Below are 23,796 nucleotides of genomic sequence, written 5' to 3'. Positions count from 1 at the left end.
GAGTATTACTGTAGTGTGTGTGTGTGTGTGTTTCCGTGCGGGGATGTGTCATGTCGTCAGTGCCAGGCTGCTGGTTCAGCTCCCGAGGAGCGGCCCAGCCGGCCAAGTTGCATCATGTAGTGTTACAAGAGGCCAACCTGTTGCCCCCCCCCTAGTGGGATTCTATCATTCATTACGAGAGCTGAGCGGCGTGGCGCCGCCACCCGCCAAGACGTTTAGTTCATTGCATCATTCGCCTCATCGTACAGTCAAAGTTCCTATTCCACTCGAAGCTTGGAGCATGAGCTTTTAAAAAAAAAAAACAACAAAAAAAACATGTTTCTGTTATTAGATTGGTTGAGTATCCTCTGACATGCACACACCCTCCTGTCCTCCCAATTTATTGTTGCCATGGACACCACAGGGTTGGTTATAGCAAAGGGAATTTTAATTCGTTTTTTTTTTCTTTTAAATAACATGTAGTTCTTAAACGAGGCAGAGTACACAAACTGCGACGATCGGAAACCAAGCACAAACGTGGCTTCAGAGACATCGGCGTCTGCCCTGAAGCATTCTGAACCAAGCTTTGTGAAGCCGTGGCACCGTTTGGGGGAGAGGATCTGTGGAGCTGTGACTCTGGAAGTTACTAGACGGCCACAGACCTCGGTCCTACGTTTCGAGGCGGAATAGTTTGAGCTACTTACACAGGGCCAGTTGCAGTATTACACATGGGGGAGGGGAGGAGCGGAGGATGTGTGCTAAACAAGGGGTGGTGGGGGGGGGGGGGGGGTTCAGTATACCATGTACAGTGAATGTATTGTAACGTGAGTCTGTTGTCAAGTGCTTTTAAATTATATTTTCATATGTAACGTGGAGACCAATGTTTCCTTTTTGTACGGGGGGTACAACAGGTTCTGAGCAGAATGACTTGTAAATGATGTCAAACTGTCTTTCTATATAAAAAAAAAAAGAAGAGTAAGCTGCTTAAGTGTAAACCGGAAATGACTGAAAAAAAAAACTGCAAAATAAAGTGGAAAAACTCTGCAGCAGGTGGATGGAGTCATTACTTAATGAAGGACAGTAATACAATAAGGTGCATTTAGACAAGCTGAATTTATTCATAAAGATCTTTGCAGAACACACTTAAAACCAGCATCCGGGCATTCTCACACGGGAAGGGCTGCATCGGACACGTGACATACATACAGATCTGTGCATGTGCAGTTTCTAAAGCCTGAACACAACACTGTCCGGGAAATACATTGTGATGACTGAAAATAGACAAGCATGAGGGGCTAACAGACTGAAGCACAAAGCGACGCTTTTTTTTTGTTTGTTTGTTTTTTTAAATTTGATTTCTTCACACTTCTACCTGTAAAACACGAAAGTACGGAACGATAAAAGTGAAACGCCATGTCCTGTAGCAGCTCCTCGGGACCAACCTAAGAGCGGAAAGTGCACATCAGGAAGTAAAACGCCATTGGTCCATCCTTCTTTCAGTTTTTAAACAAAGGGAGGTAACAGTGAGGGGAGCGGGGAGGGTGGGGGCTCACGAGAGTAAACGCACGGGTTCCTCCATGATTTTATACTTATTTTCATTTATGTACAGTACATTCAGAATAAAGCCTTATTTAGTGCAGATAACATGAAAACATAGTGCTGTTTTTGTTTTTGACCATTTTCGCAAAACACTGTCATACATACAGCAGAATGGTGGTGTTGGGGGGGAGCGGGGGGCTCCACCCGAGCTGTTTTTCAGATATATGTACACACTCAGTTACTCTTAAGAGATCCCACATATTCAACTCTCACTCTGTAATAACACTGACAGATCAGTTTGCTTACATTTTTTTTTTTTTTTCATACCAAGCTTGAAAAGATGACAGGTTGAGTGAACGTGTGTTGAGGGTAGTTAAAGAACTTCACTCTGTAAGTACCTTGAACACACGGCCCATTGTGAAGTTCAAATACTGAGATATTACAATGTCTTGTCAAAGTTCAAACATTGGGCCACATTTCAGTCTGGAAGTAGGAAGAAATGTGGGCGTTGAACACAGAATATATGCATGCACATCAAATGGTGCTTTGTCCCTTGAAACAATAAAATAACATTTAAACAAAAGACTGATACAGAAACAAACTGTGGCACCAATCAATCATCCGCTGTGTTAAATTAAAATCCACTCAAACTGAAACAGCTTGGCATCACAATTCTGCCATCTTTCAGTAAGTCAACTACATTCTCTCACAACGTTGCAAAAAAAAAAAAAAAGTGCTGACGATTGTATTTTAACGAGACGACGTAACGTAACCCTGATCGAATATGAACTTATAGCCGGAGACTCATATTTGTACCCAAAGCGGCGTGTCGGGGAGTGTGCGACGTCCCCCCCCCTTCAGTCCACCTGCTCGAAGTTAAGCACGTGGCCGTCGAAGTGCGTGAGGACGTGCCTCTCGAAGAGCTGCTGCTGACAGTTGAGGGGAAACTGCTCGGAGCACACCGGGCACACCTTCCAGTGGCTCTCCACGTGCTGCTCGAAGCTGCGCTGCTCGAAGTGAGGCGGGAAGATCACCTCGCACAGAGGACAGCGCTTGTGGACGTCACCACTGGGGAAGAGAAAGAAAGCAGTGTCCTCATACCAGCGAGTCATTATGCCGGAGCCAAGAGAAACAACAAATGGAAATGGAAAAAAAAATTAAAAATCAATGACGCAACAAGACGTCTCTTTGAAGGAGTGCCTTGAATGCTCAGTGGGCCAAACCTTAATTTGTTTGTCACTCAACTAATAGAAGCCAAGATTAAACAAACGCATTCCTATTGTTAATGACAGTCATGCTGCACTGCCTGTGACCAGTGCACAACATAGACTAATAGTACAAATAATGATTAGCTTTTATCATAGTTACAGTTTATCAAAAATCTACATAAACTACTTTATATCTCTAAATCGGGATTATTAAATCGGCATCTGTCCATTTTCTTTAATGTTTAATCTACATGGGATCCATCTGTACCATCATTCGGAAACGGGACTCCTTGAAGAAAAAGCCAGGGGGAACATGCAAACTCCACACAGAAAGGCCCGACTCAAAAACTATAGAGACTGCTCACACCATGCCAAGACTTTTTACCTGTGATCACCTGGTTTCTGGACGCTATGAGGAATTTTCTAATTGATAATCACTTACTGGGGGAATTAGGTGGCAACCATGTGACTAACGATTCCGTGCACAAGCCTTTTCTGATGTACAGGAAAAGACTTTTCGCCTCGCATTGCCCGCTTTTGATCTGCTTCAATTCTCGGACGACCAGACTTCCTCTTTAAGGGTTCGGGTGTGTTACCTGGAGTCGAAGCAGAAGCTGCCTCTGGATTCACTGCGTCTGTTGGACTGATGATCACAGGGTTTCTGAGCCCCTTCGCCCACCTTTCACATGCAAACACATGAATAATGGTGAAGGGTTATTTCCACTTACAGCGTAAGTGAATATACAAAAAACGTGCACTAATTTTCTTTCTACAGTTTTATCGCAAGCGACCACAGATACGGTCTTAGAAGTCTCTGATTTCTTCCCGGTGCAAAAGCTCCCCTAATTACTCTCTCCTGGCTCTTGTTGGCTTCATCTCTCCTGAGCACTGAAGGACTGACGTTAATTAAGGATTTATGCAAATGAGCCCAACGCTTTGTCTTTTAAAGGCAAACCAGTATTTTCCTTTACAGGGAAGGAGGAGCACTCCAGAGACATAGACCGAGATAATCCGGGCAGGAATTCACCGGCTGCAAAGCACAGCGCTACGGCTGGGATCGCAATTAGTATATCACGCATTTATTGTAACTCATCCAGACACCTTGCTTTGCTGAGGTCAAATTATTGCTGCCATCAATTATGGCCCTTTTATCCTCGTGACATATTGAGCTGAATTATTCATGTATGCAATAATTATTTATTTGATGTCGCATTTTTCTTAGAAAAAAAAAAATGCTCTTTCCAATCAAGAAGCCAAAACAAACAAACAAACAAAAGGAAACAGAATCAGTGCAACTGAGTAAATGGTGTAGTTGCAAGATCAATACAAAAGATGAGGGTTTGGATAAAATAGAAAATGATATCAAATCCGTGAAATTACATCACTGAACAAGGACAGGAAAGTGGATGATGAAGTTAAAATAATTGAGTTTTCCGCCTGAAATGAACCCGGTTGTGATTTGAAAACCTAAGTAGCATTTGAAATCATTCAAAGGTTTAAATAGTTCCCATACATTCACAGCTGAAGTAACTGAGCTTTTGGATGTGTGAAGTTAGTCCAGACACAACTAGAGATGACATTCTTTGAGTGCCTGCTGCTTTCTACCAACTCGTATCGCCTCCTTTTCTGTGTTTTTCACCAAAATCCCATCCGCTTTGACTGGCAAATTGTTTCACTGTTAAACGCGGGGGGGGGGGGGGAACGGCCTCGCTTAATTGTTAACAAAAGTCATAGTACAGTATTCCCAAAAAATTCCAGCACATTTTGATGTGCTTTTTGTGTCGACAGTCGAAAAGTGCCATGTAAGTGAAAATCCTTTCTCACTCTTCCTTCATTCCGGGCATGAAGAATATATTCTTGGAATCTTTTGCATATATTACTTAATTGAAAAGGAATTTTTTTTTCTGCAGTAACCTTATTAATTATGTAATGACGTGTTCTCAGCATCTTGTGATTTTGAGGAAGAGAGTCTAAATTAGGACACGAATCAAGAAGCACATATTTATGGTGGGACGCAACTGCAGTTCTTCAGGATAAACTGGATCATTGTTCAGAGGTTGAAAGCGTGGAATCGAAGTAAGGCCTCTATGTGGGGGCTCAGATATGTGTTGAGTTAAAAACCTATGTGATACCAAAACAATCATACAAAATCCCAGTAAGGAACATGATTTGAATGTATTTTGGAGACTGTGTGCTCATTATAATGCATGTGCCACTTACAGCTTGGGGCTCCTCTGGCGACTGCTCGAGGCTCTCAGGGGGGCTTGTGCTCCGGGACGGCTGGATGCAGACCACCTCCCGGTCCCAGCCCGGCGCTCCCGGACCCGGGCTGGGCGGTGTGATGGGAGGCGCACAAGGCGGGGCGCAGGGAGGGGGAGGAGCCTCGGGCGGAGGGCGGGGCATGTGCTCGGGAGACAGAGCCACATCCACGTGATCTGTAATGTGTCCAAATCAAATTAGCAATAAAATAAAACACAAGCTGAAGAGGAAGGATTCGGGATTTCTTTTCTTCCCCACCTCTCGTGGTGTCCGTGGAGTAGGGGTTGCCGAACTGCAGTTCGGCGGGCCTCTGTGGCACCAGTGGTGGCGGGGAGGGGTCCTGGGGGTAGGGGAGCGGGTAGCGTAGCAGCATGGGCTGCCTGACCTCCGCACCCTGAACAGCAACTTCCTGCACTCTGTGTCTGGACAGGTGGCGCTGCAGCTCCTGGACAAGAGGACAGAGGACAGCGATGAAGTGGTCGTACGCTCCCTTTGCATCCTTTTCCTTAAACATTTATCATCACATCTCATCTACTTTACTCTTATATTAAATGTTTAAATGCACAACCTCAGAAAGACATCACTCACAGTTTTATAAGTGATTTAATCAACATTTCCAATCTCACAGTTCCACTCCAGGAACCACAAAGTGAGTAAGTACTTCCAGCTCAGAGTTAAGTTTCCCTTTACACTGTTTCTGCCCTTTGTGATTATATCTAAAGCAAGAGCATTAGTACCCTACTCATTACTGTAATGGGTGTCAGACTCTGGCTCCCAGTGCTCTGGCTCTGCTGATAGAGGCACTCACCCTCTTCCATTTTTTCTTTTTTTTTTCTTTGGAGCTCCTTCCTTCCTCTCCCTATATCCTCCCTGGCCTCCTCTCTTGATGACTTCATTAGTGCGCTGCTATCAGGTTTAACATTTAAACCAGGGTTGGGAAGGTGAAACAGACACGTTGTGTGGCATTTGCACTGTCTAATGGCACTGTAGCAGCGGGCGGAGGAAGCAAGTATAGATGTATTAATTAGTGGCTAGTGGGGAGTGTTGAGTAGGAAAGAAAAGGCTACAGAAAGAGCTCACACGCTGCACAGAAACGTGTAATTAAAAGCAATGATGCTGCTGTGGACTCCAGTTCAGAATGGGACATGGAAATTCTATAGCAGTTATTTTATCTGTCAAAAATCCATTAAAGGTGTATTTAGAGGAAATCGTGGGGGGTGGGGGGGGGGGGGGGGTGATATAAAGCAGTGCTGGTGCTATTTTACCTCCTTAAGCTGCTCTTTGTCTCTGAGAGCCTGAGCGAGGGTGCGTTTGAGTTCGGTGACTTCGCTGGCTCGCTCTGCCATCTGCACCTTAACAACAGGACAAAGATAAGACAGCAACATTAATTTAGCACCACAAGATTACTGAACACACACCGATTCCAGGAAGTCTTTAAAAGGCAAAGAATAGCATTACAGAGCATTCTGACCAGATATGATGTTCATAATGTCCCAAACTTGTACTCTTTCACTCTTATCTGAACCCAGAGAAATGGAGCTTTGCACACATTCTTGTCATCACAGAAACCCCCAAGACTTCGGCGGTTCTGTTGTCGGTGCTAACAGGGGGCACAGTCACCGATGAATCAGCTCAGATTGGGATTAAATCCTGCAGTTATTCTATTTTTCTCTGAATGAATACTGACTCTCAGTTTTCGTTCTCAGAGTTGATGGAAAGGACATTTTGTCTTACGTCAGTGATAAGAACGTCTTAACAAAGGTAAACGACCTGCTTGATTTACCCCCCCAGCGCAGCATCAGATGTGTGGCCGTCAGTGTAAACGTGAAGCAGAGAAGCAAGTACTGCGTTGAGAGGGAAGTTCAGAGCGGAGCAGGGGAGGGCGATAAATCTCTGGCCGTGGAACAGAAGTGACCCTGTGGGATAGTTTACATGGCGAGTTGCCTGCTCTTCTCTGATTTCATCCCATTTCAAAGGCTCCAAATCCTGTCCTCTCCTCTCCCATGCTTTCCCTCTCTCTGCTTCATGTCTATCTGTCCATCCTGATTTCTCTGCTCTTAAATCCCCCCTTTTGCTTCCCCTCCCTCATCCTCTTTCATCTCCTTTTGTCCTTTGTGTCTCTCTCGCTCTCTCTTTCTCTCTCTCTCTCTCTCTCTCCACCCTCGGCTTGTAAATTTACGGCGCAGCGCTACAGGGTTAAGTTCAGGTGAATGGGAGTCTGCAGCAGTGCGTTTCCGTGCTCCCTCTCCCACTTCTTGTCTCCTCATGTCTGCTCCTCTCCCTCTCGCTCCATCCTCTGGGTGGCTGATGTAAACAGCCGTAAAGCATGGCGCTCTGCGGCTGCCTCTCCCGTCAGTCTCCGGGGCCATTAAGAGCAGCCCGGGGCCCGGGGCACTCGCCTCAGACAGGAGACTCTATCACAGTCGATGGAGGGCCATATTTACAGCGCCGATAAACACACGCTCACTCATGGAGATTAAATATCAGTCGGTACTTTGGCGGACGTTCGCACGCAAAATGCAAGGGCTCTACTGAATCACGCACACATACCACACACACAGTGGAGGATCTCTGAAATGGATGCCTATGACCTGATATCAGATCAGCGTTTCTACTCATTCTTGCTCTGAAGTTTCACTGCATTAGGACTGAAATACGATGATTGATGGAGAACAACTTCCCAAGTGGCGTCCGCACAGCGAGGGACAGGTTTGAAAAGGTGAGTTAAAGGAGCATTTCTCATCTTATTTGACTTTCCGCACTCATTTTGATGTCACTCATCTCTCTAAAGTGTTTTCTGTGTGGAGTTTGCATGTTCTTCCCACTGTGTGGAGCCTTTCCCAAGTACTCAGTTTTACTCCCACAGTCCAAAAACATGCAACTGAGATTAACTGGTGTCCATGAATTGTCCATGTGTGAGTGTCTGTTTTAAAATAAATACTATAAATAGATGGATGGATGGAAGTTCATTTAACTATATTTAGTGCATCTATTTTAGCCCTTTAAATAAGCCTTATACTTTTGCCAATAATAACTTCATACATACTGTTTGGACAATATATATTTTGCATTTAAAATGTAGTCTTATCTAATTTTCTCATTTTCATGTTATTTTGTGTAGTTGTCTTCTGAACTTTTTTTTTGTTTAATGTATTTCTTTCTTGAAACTTTATTAAGCACAATAAGGTAACTTTAACTTTTACATGCTGTTTTTTTAAATGTTTTGTTTTGTTACCACTAACGATTCTTCCTGCATGAAAGGGGGCTATATAAAAGACGTTTTGGGATTGATTCATTGACACTAGAAATCTTCTGTACCTCTTATCAAACTCGGGGTTGCAGATATTAGTGAAGTACTCTGCGGACGAGTCACCAGTCAATCACAGAGAGAAAAAAACAGAGTGTCAGCTCATACACTCACAGTTACATCTAAAAGGGGGTTCTCTCCATGCACACACAAGGATAAACATGCAAACTCCACATAGAAAGGCCTCCGAGCCCAATCTGGACTCAAACTGTGGATTTATTTGCGAATCCGTGCAGTCTGATTCTATGACTGAGGTCAAAACACAGGAATTGTGATTGTATGTGACGGCACTGCTCGCTCCAAAATATACAAATTAAATAGAAATGAGGATTAGAATCTGATGCACCAGAAGTGGATGATGAGGATCAGTGCTGATTTGCAGGTTTTGTTTCACTGTTGCTACACTACTGGTCTGAATTTGCACGGCTCCCGAACTCACAAGCTTGTACACGAACGCTCCGTGTTGACAGCTCTTTCTCACAGTGGAGCTTTTAGCCGCCGGCGGTTTGAGTGAAGGTGTTCATCTTACTCTAAATCGCTCTTCCTCGCTGGCCAGCCGCTGTTTGAGCGTCTCGTTGATTGCACACTGCTCCCTCCACTTCTCTTCCATCATGGCCAGCTCCTCCTCCACCGAGCGCGATTGTTCCATCTCGGCCTCCTCCACACTCCTCCCCTCCAGCTCCTCCACACCATCACTCTCCTCATCCTCTTCATCGTCGTCGTCGTCGTCGTCCTCCTCCTCCTCCTCCTCCTCCTCCTCCTCCTCCTCAGCCTTCAGCATGCTTTCCACCCGACTGCTCCCCTCGTTCTCCACCTCCACCCAGCTCGTCATCCTCAGGCTCTCCTCCGGCAGGCTCTCCCTCTTCTCCTCTTTTCCTTTCTTTGGTTCCATCTCCGCCTCAGCTCTCTTCTTCGGTGCTTTCTCTCTCGGCTCTTCTTCCTTCTCTGTATTGGTTCGTGCATCAGCATAAGTTAGCTCCTTGTTACTGAATTCTGGAGTGATTGTCATGTCTGCGGCTTGCTGCAGGACTGCCGCAGCTATATTTCCTGTAAAAACAAACAAAGAAATGTTATGGATATTCACTGTCATGAAATGTTTTTTTTCTGTTCAGAGGAAAACAAAAGATATAAAATGAAAGTCAGACAAGTCGTCCTATTCAATGGGAATACAGTATTTAGCTTTTTAAACCCCACATTTTCAACAAATTCAGGGGTTTCACCAATCTGGATTATGTTTTAGGTCAACCATTCAGTCAGACTTGAATTGCTTTAATTCAAACAAGTTTTAATATATTTTTATAACATATATTATGACAAATACTCAAAAAGTAGTAAGGAGAAGTCCAATATGTTAATCCTTAATCTTTATTTCCCTTTCTATCACTTCTCATCTACCAGTTTGCACAAATGATTACTGATATCGGCAGTTAACCTACATTGATTCTCCACATTTCTGCAGTCTATGCCTATTGAGTGTTTGTTGAACATTTCCAGTTAGTGCACTGCAACTTGTTTTACAAGAAATACCAACTGTGACTGGAAAGATAAAAGAGATTTGTCCAGTCTAGAAATAGTGAGTCACGGCTCGAGCAATAAGGCACGTAGCTGCAAGCAGATGCAATTATCCCTGTAAATAAAACAACATGTATCTGGGGTTTTTCTTCACAACATAATCTTGAAACTATTTACGAGATGTTATATTCATGAACGTATACTGAACTGTTAATGATCAAGCTCACAGTCAGACATTTGCTTGTGACGATGACGATAAAGAGAAGAAATGAAGTCAATGAGTGGTTGGTGAGTTAAGATTTTGGCCTGAGGCTACAATCAGTGGTGATTCACTGGAAATAATAGCTGTGAACTGGACAAAACACATCAAATAAATGTATTAAATTTCTGTCACCTCTGTCAAATCTCATGCTACACGTGGTAACCCCCATACCAGGTAAGATTTTTAGTATTTTCATCTAAAATATAACATTGTAAACCGCTCGTCTGTGTGTGTACCTGCTGTTGGTGACTCTGGGCTCGGGGTGAGAGGTTCCTGTGTCGTCTCTGTGGATGCATTTCTCTTTGGCTCCTGCAAAAACACACCAAACCTCAACCAACCAATACACAAACGGACTGTAAGGCAGTCCCGTCGTTTTACTCACCCCCTGGGACTCTGATGTGTTCAGTTTGGCCACCTGCCTGCGGAGGCGCTGACACTCCCGGTACTTCTCCTTGTAGTGCTCGGCGGCCATGTGGAGGCGCAGCTTTAGCTCCTCCACTTCCCGCTGCAGCTCAGCCTCGGCCTCCGACACCACCATCATGCTGGGTGTCACATCTCCGCTGGTCCCAACGCCCTGCCGCAGCAGGAGGTGAAGAAGGGACATTTTTTTACAACCAACACGATAGAAAGATTTCACCTTAGTTGAAGGTAATTGCTCATTAACCTCCTGATCTGGGCCGAATAATTGTCAAAAATACAATCGTTCAACTATTTTCACATCAAATTGCTTCTTTTTCGCTGTTAAATGTCATGAACGAGCTGCCTAATTCTTCACGCAGCTTTACTGGGTGTCTCCTCTGCAACCTTAAGGTGTGCAGCAACCAATCATGTAATAAAGCCGATAACGTAATAACTTGCCAAGAATGTAATAAAAAAATAAAAGATTTCTTTACAACCATAATTGAGAGAGAGCTGCATAGCATGTATTTGGTCCACTATACCTATTTTCGATAAGCAACTGAGAGGGATCGATCTCTAATGAATGCAGTCTCACTTATGCATATTGCATTACTGGCTTCAGTTACTGCGCTTTACCCGAGGGGGACTCGAACACTTGACAGAAGCTGGACACTGACCACCTCCTTGTGCGCGGTGCTCCTCATGCGGTCCAGCTGGCTCTCCATGCGCTGGCACTCTGCCTGAGCGTCGGCCAAACTAGCGCGGAGCTTGTCGGCCTCCAGGCGGGCGCGGTACAGCTCTGTCATCGTGTGGTCGCGGGAACTGGCCGAATCCCGCAGCTCGGAGGCGAGCAGCGAGGCCTGCTGCCGGGACGCCTGGAGCTGCTCCTCCGCCTGACGGAGCTGCTCACGCACACGAGCGAGCTCTGCCTGAACACACCGGCAGGGGAGCTTAGGTCTGATTTCAGTGAACAAATACTTACAGTAAAATGAATGCATGTAAAATACAAACACAAATTAAGTTTGTTGATGACATATTTGCCATTAAAAATGCTTCTCACTGACAAAAAGCTTTTCTTTGCTGGCCATTGTTTTTTTTAAAGTGACAAAAAACCAACACTACCTTGTCCAATTTGTGTGCCACTAGCTCCTTTTCCAGACTGTCTCTCTGTGCCACGCAGACCCTGAGCCTCTCCAACTCCTCCTGGAACTGAGCGATGGTCACCTCCCGGTTCAGCTCCACCGCCTTCAGCATCTGCAGCTCCGCACTCAGTTTGGTGTTTTCCAGCTCCGTGCTGCGCAGGTGAGCCTGTGTGCGCGTGATGAAAAAGGCCCAACGTTTCACAGCAGCACACGGGCGTTCGTGTGCTTTTTTTTTGTTTAGTTTTTTTCTAATGCGGAAGGTTTTCCTATACCTTGTACAGATCTCGCTCGTCCTTCTCATTCTTCAGCTGACTCTCGAGACTGTCTCGCTCCGCTGTCAGCTTCTTCAAACGATCACGCAGACTGGAACAATAAATCATGAGAGCTTTGTGTTGTTTTTAATGCAAAACTGTTTTGAAACTGAATATGACTCAGTGATTTCAGGCTTTAAGGCTTTTTAATGATCAATAAGAGTGTCATGATTTTTATATGACTAAAATGAAATGCCCTCTTTTAGTACCACGATTATTTATTTTTTTATTGATTATGTCTGCTTTTGCTTTTAAGAGAGTATTGTTATTTTATCCAACAAAGTGTGAAGTGATGCGACGACAAGATTCCAATTTCCTTTTTATGAATGAAGAACATTCATTGTGAAATGAGGAAGAAACAGATCTAACTTTATTCCACACAGACAACATGAATGCTTCTTTGATTACAGCTACTACCTATTAACTACAAGGAAGTGCAGTGGACAACAGTAAGCCATACTCGTGAAACTGTCTTTAAATGTTGGAGGGAAGTATATATTCCACATTGGTTAAACTGTGGTTTTAACAGACACCGATTCCATTCCTCCGTCTCTTTTATCACTACAGCTAAACTCGCCGATCCCAGCTAATTATGAGTCACACCTACATAAGGTAACCTCAAACGGCATGTTTTTGGGCTCAGAGTAACTGGATGAAAATGATCCAGTCACAGGAAGAAGGTGCAAACTCCACATAGAAAAAACCCAAAGCAACAGAATGAGGACTTGCTTCGTCCCAATCGTTATTCAGACATGCGTGACATAACTATGAAAATATAGACGGTGAGAAATGTCCCATTAACTCACTACGTTTGCACAGAAACAACATGTCTGCATCCTCCACTCACCAATCCAGCTCGGTCTCCTTTTGCAGGCCTCTCTGAGTGACTCCCAGCAGGTCCTCCTCCAGCTGGCGGACCCGGTCCGTGGCCTCTGTCAGCCTCCTCCTCACTTCCTCCCTCTCTTCTGACAGGCCCTGTGATGAGCGGAGCAGCTCCTGCGGGACGGAGAGGCAGCTGTGGATCACGATGACAGGCACTGTGGCCTTTCAGAGCGGCCGAATCAGTGAGGCAAATTTACGCAATCCTCCTCGATTAAAAACAGATGATCTTTTTTTTCTTTTTTTGTGAGGATGAACTCTCATGTGAATTGTGCTGTGTATTTTCTTTTCTTTTAATTGCTTCCCTTTCCTCTTTCCTTCTTTTTTTTAACTGAACTAATAATTTCTACATAGGAGTATTTGCACACATTGCAACTTTCCAAAACATTTCGGCTTTTTATCCATGAGCATATTTCAAGTGCAGCCGTGACATATGAATTTCCCCTCGGGGGAATGTGTCGAGCCTCATCACTCACAAATCACCAGTTACAAATTATGACTCGTGTGAATCTTTAGAGGGTTGGAAAAGAAACATTCAGTCCAAAGTGTAATAAATAATTTGAATAATCATACATGCTGCGTTTGACTGGAGCATCTTGTACTGTGCCTGCGGAGAAAATACCGTAAGTGCACTTTCTTCTAAGAAGCAGTGAAGTGAAGCCGTTTCGTTCAGCTCGTATTGTTTCTGAGAGAACATACCTCCGCACAGGCGCACATGCCTTCCTTTCTACTTGTAGCACAGCACAGACATACTGTGCTCCCTTCTCACACGAGCAGGGGAAGAAACAGATGCTCAAGAACACAGAAAGGCCGACAGCGCAGACCAAAAGCCGTCAATCCAATGGGAAGTGCACATGTACACCAGTACCAATGAATTCTCGGGCCCGTCTGTCTCCCTCTGGGCTTGGCTCTGCGTAGATTACTGTATGATTTTTACGGCTGGCGTTCGGAAAGCACTTTAGCAGTGCATAAAGACCTTATAAAAAGTGTAGTCGTAAAATTAGCAGCCGCAAAATATGTACTTATGTTTTCATGTTGAACTCAAAGGATATTTTCATCATAGTGAGACGAGCTCGCACACCTACTGTACAGAAGTTACACAAGTCGTATATCTATAGACGGACCGGCCTGCTGAATGGAAAAGCAGCATGGTGTGTGTGTGTCTCGGTACGACCCCTTAATTTATGGCGATTTGGTCCTTCATAAAATAAAAAAAAAGCAGCAGGCTAACTCAAAGCAGCCTTTTCACATTGTGTGTGAGCATACACCAAAGAGGTTCACTAGGGGGCGATAAGAGACTAGAATAAAAGTCTTTCTCCTCCTCCTTTCTTCCATTCAGCTTCCTTCAGTTGACTACTTTCTGACATTGGTGCCAAGCTTCTGGTTATTATGACTAACTCATAAACTGCGAAAATGTGAATAGTAACTGATCCTTGGGAAGTGGGAGAAAGAAAGAGGGATTGAGAAGATAAAACAAGTGCAGACGTTTACCTTTGTTTTATTTTGTAATGAGAGATTAAATAAATGCTTGCATTTTAATTATGAATCATTTTCTTATCAGGCCAGAGAGAGAGAGAGAGAGAGAAAGAGAAAGAGAGAGAGAGAGAGAGAGAGAGAGAGAGAGAGAGAGAGAGAGAGAGAGAAAGAGAAAGAGAAAGAGAAAGAGAGAGAGAGAGAGAGAGAGAGAAAATAGACAGTGAGAAAGCAGTGGCCACTGAATCGCGTGACTGAGTGGTGTTTGTCCCTGAGGCTGGGCAGGGTGCTTTTTTCAGACAGGCGGTTTTGTGGACTACCCTCCTCTCATTCCACACACAGACTAAAAGGATTTGCAAGCGGGTGGCATAATGAGTGTGTTTGTGTTTGTCTGTGTGTGTGTGTGCATGCACGCATGCGTGTGCACGCCTGTGCATGTGTGAAAGCACATTACCGGGGCCCTGTGGTATAGAACCTGAATGTGAGTGTGACAGTGGAGGAAGGGGGAGGTCAGTATGTGCATGGGTACAAGTTTGTGTGTGTGTGTGTGTGTGTGTGTGTGTGTGTGTGTGTGTGTGTGTGTGTGTGTGTGTGTGTGTGTGTGTGTGTGTGTGTGTGTGTGTGTGTGTGTGTGTGTGTGTGTCTGTGTGTTTGACGTCATGTTTGTTCACTGTGGTTGCGATGGCATCGTCCCTGACGCCAGATGCCGAAGAAAAACTGTGTCCCAATTCCGTTCTGGCCCACTGAGTCAGGTCGTTAAAGACGGGAGAGAAAGACTGGTGTGCAATTCCACATACATAAATCCGCGCACACGTACACACACATTGAGGCTGCAGCCATTTGTGTGTCTTGCGAACGCGGCGCAGATTATTCGTAAGGGCCTTTGAAGCTGCGAGGCCTGTGATCACTGGTGAGGAACTGGCTCCTTGCACATGTGCAAACAACCGCCATCCATCCATGTACACACTTAACTGCACAGACACAGAACCTGGCTTACCTTGATTGCAACATTGTTACGGATGCATTACAGGATTGTTCCCAGTATTTATCGCTCCTGTCAATGCCGTGTACAGTCTGTGCAGACAAAAACCTGATATCTCTTTATTGCCCCCCCCCCCCCCCCCCCCCCCCCCACTCGTCTCACTAACCTGGTTGTGTGTCCGCAGAAGGCAGCACGTCTCCCTCTCCTGCTCCCTCTCTCTGGCCAGGCGTTTCTGCTCCTCCTGCAGCTGCTGCTTCTCCTCCTGCAGGAGACGCATGGCCTTCAGAAGCTCCCTGCGCTCCTGCTGCGCCTCCTCCACACGCTTCCAGGCCGAGGGAAGAAAGAGGGAGAAATTGAGACATAAACGAACTTGCAGTTGATTGTTAACAGGTAGTTAAACTCCAATATTATAAACATGATATAGCATGAGGGATTGTTTCCCAAGTATTCCCACTAATCGAATATGTGAGACATAATATGGACTCCTTTATTACAGAAAATGAATAAACAAACATCTGATGCCTTCTTTCGTGTACCTCAAGCAGGCCGGTCTTGGTGGTGACGACAAGTATATCCGAGTTGCTGTCATCCTCGGTGACAGTCAGCAGCTCTTCGGTGGGTGTGGCTGACCTGAACTGGAATGGTGTGCTGGCTCCCCTGATGTCACCAGTGTGAGTGACATAACAGAACTGGTAAAACTCTCCGTCAGATTTTGGAACATAATAACCTATAGAGCAATGACATAAGGGTGGGCGCCTTAGATTCTTCTTTCGTTTCCCATTCAATTCCAGCAACGACATAATCAAACCCTGACACATTCTCCAGTTTGTTTGTTTTTAATAAAACAGGCAGACATCATGTTGCTTCAACCATGATTAAATCTATAGTGCTTCCAAAAATGACTACCAAATCAATCCATCCCGTAAAAATAACAACATTCCATTCACACCACAAGTACATTTATGAGATTATGTTTCGTCTTGCAACACTCACTTCAATGTAATACAGTGTAATCGATTAGTATCTTATTAAGTAATTGTGTAGTTTTAATTAAAAGTATTTCATCCGACCTAAAATAACACAACCACCTTAACACAGAACTGGTGATTGGAGTCTGAATGCGAAAGTCAAAATCACAACCATGTTTTGGTGATTATAGGGAAAAAATGTAGTCAGTGGAAAATTATTTTTACTCCAGGATACAAAATCAAAATCCAGGCCGCACAGTGGCATGGTGGCTCACACTCTTGCCTCATGGTGAGAACTGTGTCGGGTCCAGGTTGGGTTTGGGGGCATTTCTGTGTGGCGTCACTATAATCTCCATGGGTTTTCTCCGGGTACTCTGGTTTCCTCCCGTAGCCTAAAAATATGCACTTGAAACTACTTGGGGGTAGGTGAGAATTTCTGTGTTTGCCCTGTGATGGAGTAGCAACCTGCTCAGGTTCTCCTCAGCTGGGATCCACTGCCCCCATCACCCTAAAATGGATGAAGTTACATAAATGATGCATGAAACTCAAAAAACATGCCCAAATATCTTGTCTTGGATAAGAAACGACAGTCAAGACTTGGGCTGTTTCCAGTGTCGTTTCAACCAGCTCATAGTTCCACTCTCACATGTAACCACAGCCGGCCTGGTACTGTGGGCCTTGAGGGGAAGCAAGTCGAGGATATCCAGCAGCCAGCAGATTTTTACTGACTCCTGACACACCACAGCACACTCTCATATTTTCACTGTGTAATATCTGACCGTTCCAGCCCCAGTAAAACCAGTTTGCAGGCCCTCAACGTGTATGCACGTGTGCATGTGTGTGGTTTGAGAGGTGCTCGGGTCCCAGGCCTCCGTTTGCGGTTGTGTTCCCTTATTAAATAAAAGTACTGGTTTTTATATGCACCGTAAAATGGAGGAGTTACTGTGGAATACCCTGGGCCTGTATGGTGGTTTAGCGTAAAGTGTGTGTGAGGGAGTGTGTGTACCTTGAAACACCACAGTCCTGTGCACTGTGCTTCCTGGTTCATAGTTTTCAGGCATCGGAGACCAGAGGAAGGTGTAGTAATCCCGGGCTGTGCTCCAACCCACCTGAAGACAAATAAACAAATAAAAAAAGAAAAAGGAAATCAGCACGTCAAAAAAACAAATGTGACCTGATTCAGTTTAATCCATTTTGTTGATTACAAGGGAGCATATTAACACTTTTGTCACATCACATTTCCTCGAAAACATAATTGATTAAAAAAAAAAAAGGGGGGGGGGGGGGTTTCATCCAATGTTCAAGGCAAGTATGGAAACATTTAAAACCCTGGCCCCCTCATTCTTCCACACACCTCCTCTTTCACTTCTTCCTATTAGTTCTTGCCGCTTTTGGACTCACAAAAAAGAGGGGTAGCGAAGGTGTCAGAATGGGGCGGGGGGTGGGGGGGGGGTGTGTGGGGGGGGCACACATGCGCAGACTCGTGAGGCGGCAGGAAAACGACCCTCATGGAAAGAGAAAGAGGAAAAGGGGTGAAAATTTTACACAAAATGGCAAGGGAAGCATAATTCCCTGGATTTCATGTGTTGTTGGGTGACAGATGATGAAAGGGCGTTGGAAACGTCATAACTCAGGTCCTGCATCGTAAATCTGTCATGTACAGCCGCGCACATGCACACTCGCACACGCACACGCGCACGCGCACGCGCACGCGCACGCGCACGCGCACGCACACGCGCACGCACACGCACACGCACACGCACACACACACACACACACACACACACACACACACACACACACACACAACATGTTTGTTGCATCACATAACTTCTCTTCAGCTGGGTCTAACTCCACCACCTGTTGTACTCTGGGACATCTTTACCTTGTAATTAATTTAAAAAAAGAAGAAAAAAAAAAGAGAGAAAATCAAGTAAGATTGATACAGATTCCTATTTTGAACAGCCACAACACAGAAGTGGCAAAATAACACAAATTCGGAAGTTGGAAGATTATCCAATCCTGGAAATTATAGGATTCGCTAAAGACTGGGAGTGCCTGTTTGCTTTTGTGAAGTTTTTACAAAGCCAGAAATTAAATGATGACATGTTGGTAAGTGTTTTCAATTTTGACATAAAAGGAGCTCTGCAGTGAAAGCTCCAGAAGAACAATAATTAAAATAACCTTTGAAGTGAAATAGGATAATACCTGAGAGGCGACGTAGGCCCTTCGACGTACACTGACAAATCAGCCAGACTCCCGGAGTTGTTTGTCAAAGTTTTATGGTAGATGTTGTTGTTGTCTTATACTCATACTTGCGGTTCAGGAGACATCAACAGATTACAAACAACGTAATGCTGCTTTGAACAAATGCTAATTGTCAGCGTGGAAATCTGGGCCAGGAACATTCTTTCCACCTCCAAACCAAATCTCAGCGAGAGGTTAGGCTCGCAGTGGACTCCAGCCAAGCTTGCTTGTGTGGTCACGTGTATTTGTTCAAGTAACAGGAGACATAAATAATTTTGCTAATTGCAGAGTGAAGGTGACTGACATTTGGTTTGGTACGGTGCGGCATTCCAGCACAGGAGTGATGTTATAAAATAATCACAGGCACGGCACCCATCAATCACTCAGCCAAGGTGTGAGCGAGCAGCTCGATGACATGTTAATTATACACTCACACAACGGGTTTCTCCCAGCCAACCCAACAAACATGCCACAACTAAAAACTTTCACGGGGCTTTTCGGGACCTGTGTGCATGTATGTGTGTGTGTGTGTGTGTGTGGGTGTGTGTGGGTGTGGGTGTGTGGATATCTGTGTGTAAAACAGCAATCTTAACCAAGCTATCAGTGGACAAATAAAGGTAAACAGATCTGTTAAACTCTTCTGATATCTACTCTCGCTGCAGAAAACTTGACATGCTTGATTTGCTGGTAACACTATTGATATTTACTGTGTGTGTACAATGCAGATGAGGAGAAACGACTTGCTTTAACCTGAATGTGAGTCATAGTACTGTGAATATTTTTAGCCACTAGGGGGTGTCTGTACACAACTCAAATGAGCAGTGTCTGCTTGTGCCATCTAAGAAACTCACGCAGCCAGCTTCTCTTTCTTTCTCTAGCACATACACATATATGAGGTGGGAGGATGAACATGCTGTCTTCCTCAATTCATCTCAGCATTCAAGGGTAATCATCGATATACAATGTGGAACTTTAAATGTTGTATAATTTTCTTCAGTGACTAAAGCAGATGATCACTTTGTGAAAAGCGTATATAACTCCTGACCTGCCAACGCCGGTATTATCCACATCAACGAAACACTAACACATATATGAGTGTGAGACCGAATTCCCATTGAAAAAAGTATAAGCATGGCAGTGGTTTTAATGTTCCCCATTAACAAAGGGAAGCCCGAGCGATTCCTCCTTGGTGGCTCAAACATTATTCCTTTACATCCTTAACATATTATCTTGCACAACATGCAAAATCGCATGACACCTCACAAAAGATATATTAGGGTCAACTCTGAATCATGTTGCTTGAAATACAGACAGTAAAAGCTCCATAAAACTGCGGGTTTCCACACAGCTCATGCGCTGATCGATTCGGTTATAAAACATCAAAGATGTATAAACTGGGTGCAGTGGTAAAGCGCTCTCGTCTCGCAGCACAGGTTTTCTCTGATATGTGTAAAAAATGATTTGGATAACTTTAGAGCAGACTAAGATAAGCCCGCAACCCCCCCCCCCCCCTCCCCCCCCCCCACCCCACCCCCTCTGGATAGACAGTCTATTACCTGTTTTTTCCCCCAATGAATTTCTTTATTTTGCCATTTTATGAAACTGTGTTTTACTCTTTTTTCCATTACAGATGTGAAGAGAAACTATCACTCTCATTGCTGTACCCCGGCAGAGACGAACAAACAAGTCCGATTCAAAAAAGGCCAAACGCCTAATCGCAATCTAAATTTCTAGTTCTGCGACCTTGCCAAGAGCGCTATATAGACTTACGAGTGTTACAAGAGTGAACAGTTTAGCAAATAAAACTGCCACACACTAAAAACATATCATCCTGTTAAAATGCGGAAAAGGGGGTAGAGGATATGTATCTAACTGTTTTATCACTTCTAGCCGGAGCTGATCGGACTCATTCCTCTAATACACAGTTCACACTCATGATGAGAAGCTTTTCCACTATTAACACACAAAGAGACAGACTTGTGCGTCAAGAGGATTAAGCGGTCTTCTTGTTCCCTAACATGAAGCGTTAACCATCAAACAGGTTTCATTTGCATGAATTACCACAATTAAATTTTCCAATTGGCTTTTTTCCAAATAAAACCCACCCTCTTTATTCTTTCTTAACTGATCTGGTGGATTTGAAGTCAGTTCCTAAGCAACAATAAAATGTTTGTCTTCCCACTTTTATGAGACATTAAGTTTCCTAGTTCCCGTTTCCTGCTAATTACGTGTGAGATTTGATGGCCCTGATAAAAGAGCGGAGCAGAGGGGGACACTGGCGAGCAGGAAGCGGAGAACAAACTGATGGAAACAAAGTCAGAAGCTGCTATGTGAAGTGGGAGTTAAAAAGAAAAAGAAGAAGTATCTCATAAGAATCAGGGTGGCTCATAAGGAGCACCAAATGTTTGCCCCCAGCCCCCCTGTGAGACCTACTGCAGCCAGCCCACCATGTACACTCGCTCCTCTTTGTGCAGAGCAGCCACACCAAAGCTTGCGGTGAGTTTTTAAGCGTGTAGTGAAGAGCTCAGACATTAGTGTCACGGCGGATGCACGTGCTAATGTGGCAAGTGCAAACCTATGTCCAATTAATAAAAGGCAAACACCTAATTCATGTCACAGACACTTGGGTAATAGGCAGAAAGCGGTTTTAATCTCCAACCCGTATATTTCCTACACAAGTGATTCCGATTAGAATAAAAGTCTAAGTCTATAATTGATTATGGCTGACTTTGCGTTTTGAAGCACGGTCTCAGTAAGAGCAGCTGCTGCTGTGTGTGTGTGTGTGTGTGTGTGTGTGTGTGTGTGTGTGTGTGTGTGTGTGTGTGTGTGTGTGTGTGTGTGTGTGTGTGTGCATGTGCATGTGATCTACCTTGAAAATGCCCACCCAGTCTTTGGGGTGGGGAGAAATGTACGGGGTCAGAGTGTAACGACACTCCAAGGGCGCCTGGGGAAGGAAACTCTTTCCCACATTCTGGAAGATGACATGGGCAAAGTTGGATGTTTCCATGATACTGACGCTGCTGCCCGGCGATGAGTCCACCACCTGGAACGATGACATTGTCTCCTGTTGGTCACTTCATTTGTCTGGAGGGGAAAACAGAATTAAAAAAACCAGAGTGAGAAGAGTGAAATCAGTCTGAGGTAGTGGTATTCATCATGAGTCCACATAGGACTATTTATAAGGCACAAGTAGTAGACCAACGCTCTGCACACACTCAGAGGCACAGCTTCCGTGTACTTAACTGAAACATTCATCAAAGTTGGAAGACATGTGTTAACAAATTGTTCGGCAAAATCAAAACTTTCAGAGGTTATGAATTTCACCTGTCAAAGTCATATTGTAAGTAGGAGAGTAAAGCAAACAAACACATTAATTGTTAACAGGGCAGAAACACTTTGCAGTAAAAGCCTGAAGACACACCATCATCGGATTTCGCTTGGTGTTTGTGTTAAAGGGTTTTGTTCTCTGAAACAAACTTCACTCATTAACTTTGCGTCGAACAAAACGACAAATTCTTTATTGAAACCGGAGTCAAACTCTTTAAAAGTAAGACTTTCTCAGGTGCACCTTTATATCAGAGGCCCGACTCTTTTTTGAAACCACACCTCGACTCTTTAAAACAGCCACACTTTGAACTCAGGTAACCCAGACCTTTTCAAATCATATTTGATTTCTTCAATCTTATCTCGCGAAAAAATAATTATCATTGCACTTGAAACTGGATCTCAGCTCCTAAAGTCAGCCCTAGAACTTTCAGAGAAAACCCAGATTCTTTCTAACAGATGGTAACGCTTTAAATCACACTTTGATATTTCAGGACCTCACTTAACCTTTACAAAAGAAAGAACGTCTTCTTTAAGAAGTACACACAGACTCTTAAAACTACACTGTTACAGCTGAATTCATTTTTTTAAGCAAATTTACCTCTTAACCCCTTCAGAATGAACTTGGACATTTAGAAGTAAACCTGCCTTATTGAAACAAGGACCAGACTCTTAACCTGACCTCACAATATTTAAACAGACAAATTTAAGGCAGAGTGTTTACACAAACAAATACAGTAGACCTAAATTAGCTTGATTTGTGAAAATAACACCTTTAAAAAAAACACAATTAATAAAAAAAAAAAAAAAGAAGAAGAAGCTGAGCTAATGCAGCTTATGGGTGTGGAAGCTACAATGCAACCTTTTGCCAAGGCAACTCCCTGGAGCCGTGACTCAGTAGCTTGCGGTAAGGCAGCTGACAATTACCAGATATGTCAGAGCCTTTGTTTTGCCTTGCTGAATGAAAAGGGAGAAGGTATGAGTGTATGCTACTTATTTTAAGTTCAGTTGCACTATTAATTACTGTCACATGCAGATTGAAGATTTCCTGGAGCATCCGGTTTTAAACACAATTGGGACGTGAACTTTAAATGAAACTTGATAAGACATATTACGCTACAGCTGTTTGGCACGAACTACTAGTTTGCCTAGATCAAGGTTCATCACAACACTAGCATTGGTCTGCACTGCAGAATGGAATTCTACTGGATTGAGATTTCAGGTGACCGTTACAATTGACTTATACATGACTCACATGTACATTGAGTTTATAGCAGCAAGTCTTCTCCGACCGTGTGTGCAGTTGGGTGTCTTGCTATTGTCATCTATCACGTGAAAACTGATGTTTACATGTGCGGCACATAACCACTACACGCATGTGCATGTGAATGTGACACAGAGGAACAATAATAACCCAGTGATCACTGTTTATCCTCGTGACCAAGCCCACAGGTAGATGCATGTGAAGAAGAAGAAGAAGAAAAAAAAAAAACACTAAGTCATAACTGATGCTCGACCCAGCTAACCCAGCTAACACACACACAGTCATGGCACTGATCCACTGCGACAAACATCGTGAAAACAGGTAACAGGTTAGACACCCCTCTGCTGATCGACACGAGCTCAGCGAGCGTGAGCTTAATCTTATTTAAATCTGGCTAAGGAGCTAACATTAGCTCGTGAACAGGCTCTGTCGTGTCATGTCACTATACAGCTAGCTCAACAGGATCCTGCACTGACGAAACGACAAAACAACACACACGGGAGTCATGCCGCTCTGAGAATCAAAGTGTACCCTTTGCATTTGATTTCCGCTTGTAAACAGGCCGATGTTTTTGCTACTGTCCCCGTTGTTGTCAAAGCTGTGGCGATGCTGTGTTCTCTTCCTGCTGGACTTCCGGGATGCTGAGCAGCTTCCAGTGATGCTGCAGACAGGAGGAGGCATCACTTCACCTTCTGAAATCACTTGAAAAAAATTACTTTGTATTTTTTTTATTCATTTCGT

At 44.2% G+C, this 23,796-nt stretch overlaps 1 protein-coding gene across 3 annotated transcripts; it reads right to left on the bottom strand.

Moving 5' to 3' along the window:
- Nucleotides 1-1,074: 1,074 nt before the first annotated feature.
- tax1bp1a (Tax1 (human T-cell leukemia virus type I) binding protein 1a) lies at nt 1,075-23,702 on the bottom strand. Of its 3 annotated transcripts, XM_080485586.1 has the most exons (17): nt 23,587-23,702; nt 21,337-21,551; nt 17,227-17,329; nt 15,789-15,979; nt 15,419-15,574; nt 12,766-12,914; nt 11,880-11,970; nt 11,588-11,773; nt 11,143-11,394; nt 10,449-10,640; nt 10,303-10,375; nt 8,822-9,339; nt 6,251-6,337; nt 5,244-5,430; nt 4,947-5,161; nt 3,323-3,405; nt 1,075-2,586 (listed from the first exon to the last, which is right to left on the bottom strand). In XM_080485586.1, the coding sequence occupies exons 2-17, from the start codon at nt 21,523-21,525 to the stop codon at nt 2,376-2,378; spliced, it is 2,883 nt and encodes a 960-aa protein (XP_080341712.1). In that variant the 5' UTR covers nt 21,526-21,551; nt 23,587-23,702; the 3' UTR covers nt 1,075-2,375. The 3 variants fall into 3 exon arrangements, with proteins under 3 accessions (XP_080341712.1, XP_080341714.1, XP_080341713.1); XM_080485588.1 differs by lacking the exon at nt 3,323-3,405 and having other exon boundaries at nt 23,587-23,698; XM_080485587.1 differs by lacking the exons at nt 21,337-21,551; nt 23,587-23,702 and adding an exon at nt 18,429-18,599.
- Between the last annotated feature and the right edge of the window lie 94 nt (nt 23,703-23,796).

This window comes from Lipophrys pholis (genome assembly GCF_963383615.2).
Source record: "Lipophrys pholis genome assembly, chromosome: 17".
Lineage (NCBI taxonomy): Eukaryota > Metazoa > Chordata > Actinopteri > Blenniiformes > Blenniidae > Lipophrys > Lipophrys pholis.
Note: the sequence above shows the minus strand (reverse complement) of the source record. Positions and strands in the feature narration are given on the sequence as shown.

Coding starts and splice junctions, on each gene's coding strand:
- tax1bp1a (XM_080485586.1), bottom strand. CDS start 21,525: ATGTCATCGTTCCAGGTGGTGGACTCATCGCCGGGCAGCAGCGTCAGT. Junction 10,376..10,448: donor ACACATCAGAGTCCCAGGGG/GTGAGTAAAACG, acceptor GTGTTTTTGCAG/GAGCCAAAGAGAAATGCATC. Junction 2,587..3,322: donor AGCTTCTGCTTCGACTCCAG/GTAACACACCCG, acceptor TCTCTTCCCCAG/TGGTGACGTCCACAAGCGCT.